Here is a 12,568-nt window from a genome sequence, read left to right on the forward strand (position 1 = left end):
CTTTTGTTTCTGATTATGGGGGGTTCTTGGCAAAGATCCTGGAGTGGCTTGCCAGTTCCTGCTCCAGGTGGATCGCATTTAGTCAGAACTCTCCACTATGACCTGTCCGTCTTGAGTGTCTGTGCATGGCATAGCCCGTAGCTTCCCTGAATTACTCAAGCCCCTTCACCATGACAAGGCAGCAATCCGTGAATGGGAAATATGACATTAGATTATACTATATATATGTTTAAATCAAAGTAAGCAAATCCACAGGAAATTCATACCAGTGTTTAATGTGCTAAAATAAGAATGTGAATTTGCCCACAGACAGGTTTGTATACGTGAAACTGGGTCTGAATTTATTTGAGTTGTCTTTCTTATGGTTTTTCCCAAGGGAAGACTATATAAGTTGTAACATTCTTACTTCTTTTAACATGTATCTTCAAGTAGAAAGAGAAGAACAGCCCAATAGTCATAATTCCAACTGCAAATTAAATATAATTTTGTCACAGTGATTAAAGCTAAATGTATACAATAAAATATTTCAAAATAGACTGCAAAACTATTTCCTTTTATGTAGCATTTGTTTCTGTGCACAGTTTTGGTAATAGTCAACTGCAGATGTTGTGGACATCACTTCAAACTCACTCTCTCTAGCAGCTTGAATCACATAAATAATTTATTTTCTCTAACTCCTGCCACACTGTGAGCTGAACATGACCATAATGGATTTTCCGTAATCATGGAATAGATGTGGAAGGAGAAAACCATACTGTACCATTCAGATCACTGAACAGTTGGCACACATAGATAACTGAATCAAGCTGATAGGAGAGGTGTTTTAAGCCAGTGACTGTATATTTATTTATTGGCTGGCTTTCTTCCAATAAGGGGAATCAAGGCATCTCACAATATTAAAAAGAACAGAATTAAAAGCGCAATGTTACACTGTACATTAAAAACAATAAAAATATGAAACTGATTAAAATATGTTGAATAATTAAAAACATGTAAAATGTTATTAACTATCATAATTTTTTAAATGGCATGAAGGAACTCATTCATGATTGATTAAAAGCCTGCCTGAAAAGGTGGGCCCAAGAGGAAGGATAAAAGAGAGATGACCAACTTGCCCTCCTGAGGGAGAACATTCCATTACTGGGAGCTGCCACAGAGAAGGCCCTCTCTCATGTCCCCATCAATGGTGCCTGCGCTGGCAATGGGACTTAGAGGAGAGCCTCCTCGGACACTCTTAAGCATCAAGAAAGCTTGTATGAGGAGGTAGAGTCCTTCAAGTAGCCTGCACTCAAGCTGTTTTAAGCAGTTATTTCACATTCTGATGTTTAGAGGAATGCTTATTACTGAACTAGTCTCTTTTGGTCAGTGATCACGAGGATCTGGATTTCTTCTAAGAAAGTGTTTGATGATAAAAAGCATTGAAACAGGTACCACCTATCTAAAAGGTTATATTTTTGACATTGTTTGTCACACTTGCTGGACCCAATAAACAGCATTAGAAACCCAAATGCGGCATGATGTTCCACTTCCATACGCTTAGCAACCAACTGATCATAAACATTTGTTCTTTCTGGTGTGTCTCCTGCAACATCTGGCTAATGTCAGTGCAACGTTAGCATGTTGTCATGTGTTTTGATAATCTGCAGGTGCACCAATTAATGTTCCCCATCATTAGTGTTTCTGGCAGGTTAAGCAGATCCTGTGACAGAATACTGCATTTTCCATAAGGAGACATCATGTATATGAAAGCTAGTTCCTTGCGTCTGCCTCCTTATCATAACATAACAAAGAAGTCCTGAAATGAAGTCTTACAGTGAAGGATGGATTCTTTTTATATAGACTGCCATTGAGTGCTGTGGAACAAATCAAGCTCTCTGTCATAAAAAAACATTGCAGGGAGAAGGTCGGGTGGGGGGGAATCATCTTCTTTCCAAATAGGGTTTGGCAAAGTTACTTGTTTAGACTACAGCTTCCTCAATCCTAACCACCATGGCCAGTGTCCATGTGGACAGAGGATTCTGGGAATTCCATTGTCTGCATCTGGATAGTATTGTGTCCAAGGCCTGGAGCAGAGGACAAGTTTTACTCACTGTGACTCATGTCCTCTGACCCTGGTTGACCCCATCTTTGCTGACAAGGGTCCCGAAAAGAGGGGTGTGTGAGATTATGGGGATTTTTAAACAATTCTTGAAGGTATGTTTTTAGGCATGTTTTTCCAGAATTTACATCTGAATAAGGCATTGCACTTTTCAGTGCTTATTTCTGTTGGCCATCTTGCCTCTTAAACTGTTTGTATCTATGCTGATTTTATTTACATTGTATGTTGTAATTCTGATTTTGATTTTGTGTCTGATTTTACATGATAGAGTTTTATATCTGTTACTGATTGCTGTAATTTTTTATTTCATTAATCTGATAATGTTTTATATTTTTGTGTCTTTTTTTTTAGTGTAAACTGCCCAAGGTGTCCCTGTAACCAGATGGGATATAGAGGTTGAACAAATTAATAATAATAATAATAATAATAATAATAATAATAATAATAATAATAATAATAATAATAATAATAATAATAATAATAATAATAATAATAATAATAATAATAATAATAATAATAATAATAATAATAATAAACAGTTTCAAATCTCAGAAATCACACCATCAAAGCTACAAAAATGGCAATATTAGGAATAGCATACATACTGCACCGATATTTAACATACTTAGTTTTTTGGTTAAAACTTGTACTTGTTATATAATACTGTACCAGTGAATGTTTTTGTAATTTTGACTGTGCCTGTTGTTTTTGAATAATAATAATAACAATAATAATGTGTTTGCACACATTTTATGGAGACACATTGGAAATATGATACCTTCCAGTATACAGCCCCCTTCACTTCCCCCTTCTTTTTGATACTCAGTTTGTCAACAATTTAATAATATTGCATCTTCTTTTCCATTGTAAAAATAGTACTGCAAGTGTGAAGATTTTATAATGGGCATGAAATGGGTACTGCAGTGTCAGCACAGCAATTTCAGTGGAATCAACTTACCTAACTTTAATCATTCTTTTCCGTTCTCCCATTTTCCTAATGTTTATATTTTCTGGTATACTGAAATAAATTTGCCTAACAAAAAGAAAAAGAAAAGAGTTGTGGCACTTTCAGATGCATCTGAAATCTAGTTGAGGTGTCCTTGGTTTCTCCATGTGTATAGACATTGTAGTTTGAAACATATGCACACAATATGACAGTGGCAAATAGGCACAACCTGACTGAAATGTGTGGAGTTTCTGATTCATTGACCACTGTGAGAAAAGTTGGTAGAATGTTAGCTGTTAGCAGTTAAGTACATCTGCATTTTTTAAAAGATCTGATTAACTTTCTAGCTGAGTCATTTATGCCCCCATGTGGCTAAAAAGAAAACAACAACATGAAATGCACATTTAAAGTCCAATTTCTGTTGTAAGGGGAGGGGGATAAATAAAGAGGCTGCACTTTGTACAGACTTTTGGTTTATCAGAGAATTCCCCCTTCTCCCAAAGACCACTGGGTTCTCTTCTCTTCCACTTACGCCTTTCAGGAAATAGATGATGGGTTTGGGCCACAGTCAAGCTCAGTCCATGAAAACCATGGAATAAATCATAGTGACCAAACAAGATGTTTTAACCACTCTTAATTTCACAACCAAATTATGCAGACTTGTGTGTGTGAAACACGTTACTGTCATACATTGTTGTCTGTTTCACAGGGTCAGTACCATTGATGTTTTGTGTGTTTAGTCGTTTAGTCGTGTCCGACTCTTCGTGACCCCATGGACCAGAGCACGCCAGGCCCTCCTGTCTTCCACTGCCTCCCGGAGTTGTGTCAGGTTCATGTTGGTTGCTTCGCAGACACTGTCCAGCCATCTCATCCTCGGTCGTCCCCTTCTCCTCTTGCCATCACACCTTCCTAACATCAAGGTTTTTTCCAAGGACTCTTTTCTTCTCATGAGATGGCCAAAGTACTGGAGCCTCAGCTTCAGGATCTGTCCCTCAAGTGAGCATTCAGGGTTGATTTCCTTTAGAACTGATAGGTTTGTTCTCCTTGCAGTCCAGGGGACTCTCAAGAGCCTCCTCCAGCACCACAACTCAAAGGCATCAATTCTTCGGCGGTCTGCTTTCTTTATGGTCCAGCTCTCACTTCCATACATCATGACAGGAAAAACCATAGCTTTGACTATTCGGACTTTTGTTGGCAAGGTGATGTCTCTGCTTTTCAAGATGCTGTCAAGATTTGTCATCGCTTTCCTCCCAAGAAGAAGGCGCCTTTTAATTTCAGGGCTGCTGTCTCCATCTGCAGTGATCATGGAGCCCAGGAAGATAAAATTTGACACTGCCTCCATATCTTCCCCTTCTATTTGCCAGGAGGTGATGGGACCAGTGGCCATGATCTTAGTTTTTTTGATGTTGAGTTTCAGACCGTTTTTTGCACTCTCCTCTTTCACTCTCATTACAAGGTTCTTTAATTCCTCCTCACTTTCTGCCATCAGAGTGGTATCATCTGCATATCGGAGGTTGTTGATATTTCTTCCGGCAATCTTAATTCCGGCTTGGGTTTCTTCCAGTCCAGCCTTCCGCATGATGTATTCTGCATATAAGTTAAATAAGCTGGGGGACAATATACAGCCTTGCCGTACTCCTTTCCCAATTTTGAACCACTCAGTTGTTCCATGACCAGTTCTAACTGTTGCTTCCTGTCCCACATATAGGTTTCTCAGGAGACAGATAAAGTGGTCAGGCACTCCCATTTCTTTAAGGACTTGCCATAGTTTGCTGTGGTCCACACAGTCAAAGGCTTTCGCATAGTCAATGAAGCAGAAGTAGATATTTTTCTGGAACTTTCTGGCTTTCTCCATAATCCAGCGCAAGTTAGCAATTTGGTCTCGAGTTCCTCTGCCTCTTCGGAATCCAGTACCATTGATACATGAGTTAATTCTCATCTGTAAAATTGCACAGTAGCCATATCTTTAACGGGGAAGGGATCTAGAAAAATTAGCACTACTCTGAAATCTCCTTCTTGCAAAATTCTGTTCATGCTAACTTTGAAGAGAGGATAATTTTAACTGGGAAGAAAGCAAATGCTTCTTCCTGCAGCTTCATGATAGAAATCAGCATTAGGACTCCTTTAGCTCCAGCAGAGCAAAATGTATGTTGTTCTTCCACAACTGAAGTAGATATTAAGATAAGTGCAGTATGCCAGTCCAAAATCTGACAAGACTGTCATTGTAACTCACTGTAGTAAATGGAACAGCAGCTTCCAAACCTTCTGGTCACAAATGACCTGCACTCCCCTCCAGTACATAAAGCTGTCTTGACAGGAAAGGACTAGCCTCTTCTTGATCTACTTCTCACCTTCCTGAGGCAACTGCTGTCCCTAATTGCTCTGCCCTCTTCCTTACCATCTCTTGCCTAAAAGAATATCTATTCACCCAGGACTGCTGTCAGTCAAAGCCAACTCAGAAACAGTATAAAACCTGGCAGGAGAATAACCCCTCTTGTCCCTTTGCATAGGTCTGATGTTCTTCAAAAGTACACAATAACTGTCTCCACTGCAGGAATGGAAGATGGACCAGAGTTGGCGTATCATTTTAAAGTCTAATATTTTTTAGTATGGATAGACCAGAATTGCTGGGTTTTAGGCATGTACTTGTCTTATTGTAGCCTGCATAATTAACTTGTAAACCACCCAGAGAGTGCTTGAAGCACTATGGGGCGGTATATACGCAGCACACTTTGCTTTTGCTTTATTCACAATGGTGTCTGTCCTCTGTTCTGTTCCTTTTATATAACTTTCATACATTTTCTTAGTTGAATTAGTTAGCTGAATCTAGTTTCTTCTTCATGGTCTCTGTGACTCACACTTATGGGCTTCTGTACCTGCACAGAAGTTATCCTGACTATTCCAGAGCTGAGCAAAAAAGACAATAGCACCACCTGCATCCTCTTATCACACATACTCCTGGCATGCCTATATTGGCTCTTCTTACTTCCTTTTCATCCACTGCTACAACTACATCTCAAGACATCTAGTTCCCTATCTGCATAGGGAAGACAATATTTGAGAAGACAAGACAATAATATTAGGAAAAGTGGTTGGTCACAAGAAAAGAGGAAGACCTAATACAAGATGAATGAACCCAATAAAAGAAGCTGTGACGCTTAATCCGTAAGATCTGAGGAAGGACTTAAAGATAGGCCCTTCTAGGAGTTATGAATTTGTAGGATTGCCATAAATCAGAAGCAGCTTGATGGCACATAATATAGTAATTTGCACCTTCAAAGTATATGTTATTACCCACCTTAGTTGGATTGTCTGAATCTGCTTTACCAAATAATTTTCAGAAAGGAGGTAATGCAGCTATTAACCAGAGACTAAAAGCCACCTCACTTCTCAGAGGTCCATTCAGGTATCTGACTGTGGAGCCAGAGGTTGGGAGTTTGATTCCCCCATTGGGCCTGCTTGACAGGGGCTGAGCTTGATGATCCATAGGGTCCCTTCCAGCTCTGCAGTTCTAAGATTTATCATCGTCATCATTAATCACGTCTTTGCTGAAGTGAGCAGAGTTGTAAGTGTGTTTCTGAATTAGCCCCCACTGCTTCATTCTTGAATGCTGGGATGCTTTTTCCTGGTGATGTTTCATTTTACACAGTTCTGCCACTCTGAAAGCTTTTTGTTGCAGGTAAAACTAGTAGAAAGTCATTGAAACTTCTAAGATTTTACTACCAATAACCTAGTAAACAGCTAGAACATGACTGTTTAACTTAGTCATGAACTAAGTTAAGTTGAACAGCTTTTATTTACTTAGGATTTTTCCTCCTGATTTCAGGCATCGAGTCATCATCTCTGAAGTTATTGAAAGACATAAGAAACAAAAATTGATTGAAAGCCGGTCAGGCAGTCTTCATTTCCTAAGTCCAACACCAGGTAACACCAGGAACTTTTGTGACACTTAACTTTGTGTAAAAAATGTGTCTTTGCTTCTCATTTATTGAACTTCATCTCTTCATTTCTCTTCTTCCGCCTGTTTGTCTCTCTATTCTGTGGGAAATTTTTATTGTTTTTTCATACGCATTGATAATGGTGCGGCTAAAAAAATCTTGTAAATAAAATGAAACTGGATATTATGAAAACTCAATATCTACTTTTAGTAGACTGCTATGGCATCAGCCTGTTAGCACTTAGGCCCCCGAGTAAGATTTAGACATACCATTTGAGATTAACATCAGCCACTGTATTAGACCAATCAAAAGAAAGAAAGAAATCAAGCACAAAATTGCAGACATGCTATCAAAATCACAAGACCCTTTTGTCAGGCAAAGTGTTACAAAGGCAGTTGGAAGGCAAGAGAGTAGTGGGGTAAGAAAAGTGGAGCAAAACAAGGCAGTCTTTGGACCTTAAAGGCCATCCGGTCTCAGTTTTGATGGAGGAGGAAGCAGCAACCGTAGATGGGGCTCTCTCAGGCACCATACTACAGTACTGACATTGAATTGCAACAAGAAGTAGCTTTTCAGTTGGCTGAGATACAAAGAAACAAGGAGAGTATGTTTCCAACAGTGAAGAATCAAGCCTGTGAGCAAAGGCTTGTGCCTATCCTATTCAAAGCTCACAGCATCATGATAATATGATATTGAATCAGTGGGGGTTTGTTGAGTCAGCTCCTTCATAAGCTCAGTTGATTCAGTGGCCCTACTCTAGTTGCATCTAACAGTAACTGTCCATTTATGCCCAGACTCCTGTGCAAAAAGAAATGATTTTTTATCACCCGATGGAAGGTCATTAGATGAGCCTTGTTCAAGAGGTATTTCAGGTTTTGTGCATAGCCATGGGCGGGGCGGAATCCTCTCCTGGTACCGGGTAGCTATTTTTCTGGGCATGCTGAGGACTCAGAAGGCCCTCTGATGATGATCTCAATAGGTACACTGTTTCATACAGGAGAAAGCAGTCTTTTGCATACTCTTAATTACCTGCACCTTGAATTGTGCCTGTGCAGTTGTTTCAGTTGGAGAATTACTCACATCTTATATGTGCTTCCAGTTAACCACTGGCTGCAGCATTCTAAGGCACGTGTAGTTTTAACCACTCTTCAAAGATGTCTTTATAAAGCAGGGTTCCCGCCCCCATGCATGCCCCCCACCAGTCTGCAGTTCAGAAAAGGTTGGGAACCACTGCTCTAAAGAACACATGACAGATCACCCAGACATGATAAAGCTAAGGCACTTGTCACCCTACTCAGGTCTGCAGTGGAACTGCAGTATGCCTAATTAATTTGTACTTTTGTATACAATAGAACTTGACCTGAAGTCCTTGGAACTCTTCCCAATGACCTTGGATTTGTACTAGGAAAATGAAATATTGTTTAATAAATTATAGCTATCTTTTCACTATTAATAACCATGTATCCCATGTGTGAAAATGGCTTTAGGCATCATATTCATTCCTCTTTATAGAGAGTATTTAATGGGAGAGTGGCACAAGACAAAGGCTTAACAAATAGCATGTGTGTGTTCTGTGCTGTCAAGTTGGAACTGACTTACAGTGACCCTGATAGGGCTTTCAAGGTAAGTGAGATATTTAAGCAGTGATTTTACCAGGTTTCCCCCCCTCCATCCCAGTGAATTTACATGGTCAAGTGGGGATTCAAATCCCATTCTCCAGAGTCCTAGTCCATCACACTATCCACTACATAACACTGGGAATAAATGGTTATCAGAGTATAATGTTTGCTCCTCTTTAGACTAGGGTGGGAAATGTTTGGCCCTCCTGTTGTTGCTGGACTAGAGCACCCATTAGCTCTAACCAGCAATGTCAGTGGGGAAGAATGCTTGCAGCTGCAGCCTTGGAACATCTGAAGGACCACCCTTCCTGTCTTATATTCCCATACACAAATCAGTGTATGCATGTTATTTCTCAAAATGTTCATGTATTAAATCATAAAAGGTCAATATTACTTTAAACTGACTGTTACTGTCTCCATTAAAATACTATTTCTGTTTTTAAAAATAATATTGTACTGATTTAAATAAATGTCTTAGCTGAAAACAAAGACAACATGTTTATTCTCCAAGTTTGTCACACAAGTGGTACAGATTTGGGGGGGATTTGTGTTTGCTGTTTGTTTATTCTTTTTGTTTTCTCTTTCATAATTTCTACAATGGAAGCCTCTGGATCTCAAAGGTCTTCAGCTTCAGAGTCTAAGAAGGAAGACAGACATCGATATGGAAGTTATGGCATAGAACAATGGGAGAAGGAAGCAGAAGATCTATTAATCTGGTCTACAAATCTTGATCAAGAAAAAATGGGATTAAACTGAAGTTTCTACTATAGATTAAGCATAAGCAAAATTCTAGCCTGCTGATGTAACTCTAAAAATGCTTAGCTGTTAATCAGGAGACATGTCCCCAATATAGTTGCATAACTCGATGGTCGTCAGAAAGTTGGTGTGTTCTCAAGGTCCCAGTTCTCGAATTGCCTGAATTACAGGGTTACCTGATTTTTCAAGAGTATTCTTTTGGTTCAGACAAACTTAGTTCATCTATGTTTGATGTGTTTCATTCACTGTGGGGGACATCACAAATAAATTGGAAATATTTTAGACATAATTTATTTAATGTTTTATACACATTATCTAGTATTCTGTGGAGTACTTTATAAAGCATGAAACAACAGTTCCCATGATAGTTCCATGCTGTGAAGGGCTTGCAGTCAGAAAGGGAGAGGCAAAATGGTGACAATGTAAACAGAGGAAGAACTTTTACCTTTTTTTAGTGGCACACACTTAAGCATTTTTACCAATATGGCGACTTGGAGGGATATGCCAGTGGCATCACAACAGACGTGGGTTTTATAGACTGATTTAATGGAAGGAAGAGCCATTGATTTTAGTAGTATGTTTTACTATACATGATAACCAATCAGCTACCCATTTTCATAAGTTGACTTAATATATAAAGTACTGTAATAAAGAAAATGGGTATAAAATATGACATTGTTTAACTCATATATGGATGGACAACATATATGGTTTAAGCTTTACAGTCATCATTGGGAAGAGACAGAGAGAGAATGAGAAATGGATCTGAGTAATTGCACTAAGGCCACATACCAGCAGTGGGTGATTTTACCCACTTGGGTATCCCTGTCCACTACAGAAATGCAGGCAGAGGGTTTGTATGGAATCAATTTGCTCCTTTGTTTTGCTCCAAAACAAAAAACAAAACAAAAATACACTTGTCTAAGGCAATCATGACTGAACATATTTAGGTCTTCTACTGTAGCCTTTTCCATACCAGTCCCTATTTCCTAGTGATTTAGCAGCTATTAATGAGCATGCCATTAGTTAAGAAGGCTATACTGTTTTATGTCTTAGGTTTTGGTCCTAACCCATCATCCTCAGGAACCTCTTTCTTGCATCTCCAAATTGTGTTCCTATGTATTTATTTTTATTTTATTTATTTATTTGTTCGATTTATATCCCGCCCATCTGGTATATTCTACCACTCTGGCAGCTTACAGAATATCAAAAACAATTTTAAAAAAACATAAAAACATTAGCATACAACAATAACAAATAGTGCAGGAACAAATAAATAATAAATAGCAAAGCAAAGAAATCAGTAGTTGACAGGAGGGAAGGCCTGCATGTACATCCATGTTTTCAGTTGGCATTTGAAAGTACCCAGCGTTGGGGCCTCGCGAATTTCCGGAGGAAGGTTGTTCCAAAGGCGAGGAGCCACCGCCGAGAAGGCCCGGCTTCGTGTCTTTTCCCTCTGGGCCTCCCTTGGCGTCAGGCTCCTCAGCCTCACCTCCTGACTCATGCGGGTGATCCAAGTAGATCTTGGTGCGAGCAGGCACTCCGCCAAGTATCGAGGTCCTAAACCGTTTAGGGCCTTATAGGTAAGCATTAGAACTTTGAAGTCAATGCTGAAACGGATGGGCAGCCAGTGCAGTTTGGCCAGAACAGGAGAAATATGTTGGTGTTTTCTTACTCCAGTAAGGAGTCTGGCCGCTGCATTCTGCACCACCTGAAGTTTCCGCATCAGCCTCAAAGGTAGCCCCACGTAGAGCGCGTTACAGTGGTCTAGTCTTGAGATTACGAGTGCATGTACCAAGGTAGTGAGCGCCCCCATGTCAAGGTAGGGTCGCAGCCGGGCAATCCGCCAAAGGTGGAAAAAGGCGGTGCGAACTACCGACACCACTTGGGTTTCCATGGTGAGTGTCGGGTCCAGGTGTACCCCCAGGCTGCGAACCCCATTCTTAGCAGCCAGGGTCACCCCCCCCAAATGTGAGAGAGCCACCCAGGCCACCAACCCCAAGGGCGCCCACCCTCAGAACTTCCGTCTTGTCCGGGTTCAGCCTCAGCCCATTTTCCTGCATCCACTGCAGTACGGCCCCCAGGCAGTGCTGGAGGGACAGGACGGCATCACCTGCAGTTGGTGAAAAGGAGATGTAAAGTCGGGTGTCATCAGCATACTGATGACATGAGGCTCCACACCCCCTGATGGCCCCACCCAGTGGTCTCATATAGATGTTAAACAGCATTGGGGAGATAATCGACCCTGTGGGACCCCAAAATTGAGATTCCACGGAGCCGAGGCACTCTTCCCAAGCTGTACTCTCTGGGGTCGGTCCTCCAGGAAGGAACGGAGCCAGGCTAACGCCAAGCCACCAATTCCCAACTCGGAGAGCCTCCCCAGGAGGATACTGTGGTCGACGGTATCAAAGGCTGCTGAGATGTTGAGGAGGACCAACAGAGACACTTTGCCCCTGTCAGCCTCCCTCAACAGGACATCGTACAGGGCGACCAATGCCGTTTCTGTACCGTGGCGTGGCCTGAAGCCCGACTGGAATGGATCCAGGGCATCTGTCTCATCCAAGTGGGCCTGAAGCTGATCAGTGACCACCCTCTCAACCACTTTGCTCATCAAAGGAACATTGGCGACAGGCCTATAATTGCCTATCTGTCTGCCGCCATATTAAGTTTCTTTCTAATGGGCCTAATGAGTGTCTCCTTGAGGGCAGATGGAAACCTGCCCTCAAAGAAAGACTCATTTATTATTGCTGTGGCCCATTCTGTTGTTTGTATGTAGTGGCACAGCATCCATTGGTAATATACATGACTCAAGCCCCAAACACTGAAAGTGTCTTACAGTACAGTATTTTCTTTCTGCCATTCTCATTCCCATTCTCCAGCCAATTGTGAAACTTAATAATATGAGGACACGAGGATTATTGCTGGCATCATTTCTCATGTGACAGCTGAGAGTAATTTGCACATTCTTAAAGTTAGAAAGAAAGCTGACCGCTGAAAAATTAATGCTTTTGAATTGTGGTCCCCTGGACTGCAAGCAGAACAAACCTATCAATTCTGAAGGAAATCAACCCTGAGTGCTCACTGGAAGGACAGATCCTGAAGCTGAGGCTCCAATACTTTGGCCATCTCACGAGAAGAGAAGACTCCTTGGAAAAGACCTTGATGTTAGGAAAGTGTGAAGGGAAGAGGAGAAGGAGACGACAGAGGATGAGAT

The 12,568-nt window shown here is 40.8% G+C and overlaps 1 protein-coding gene across 3 annotated transcripts in view; it reads left to right on the plus strand.

Annotated features, from left to right (window-relative positions):
- Window positions 1-9,643, plus strand: part of UBE2U (ubiquitin conjugating enzyme E2 U) — a 37,176-nt gene extending 27,533 nt beyond the window's left edge. Inside the window, exons 10-11 of one of the 3 annotated variants that reach the window (XM_020813772.3) lie at window positions 6,871-6,968; window positions 9,203-9,643. In XM_020813772.3, the coding sequence (XP_020669431.3) occupies window positions 6,871-6,968; window positions 9,203-9,354 (250 nt within the window). In that variant the 3' untranslated portion in view covers window positions 9,355-9,643. Of the gene's footprint in view, window positions 1-2,449; window positions 3,205-6,870; window positions 6,969-9,202 lie in introns of those variants that run through there. The other 2 variants (XM_072997749.2, XM_072997748.2) reach the window with 2 other exon arrangements.
- The last annotated feature ends 2,925 nt before the right edge of the window (window positions 9,644-12,568 follow it).

Source organism: Pogona vitticeps, chromosome 4 (genome assembly GCF_051106095.1).
Source record: "Pogona vitticeps strain Pit_001003342236 chromosome 4, PviZW2.1, whole genome shotgun sequence".
Taxonomy (NCBI): Eukaryota; Metazoa; Chordata; class Lepidosauria; order Squamata; family Agamidae; genus Pogona; species Pogona vitticeps.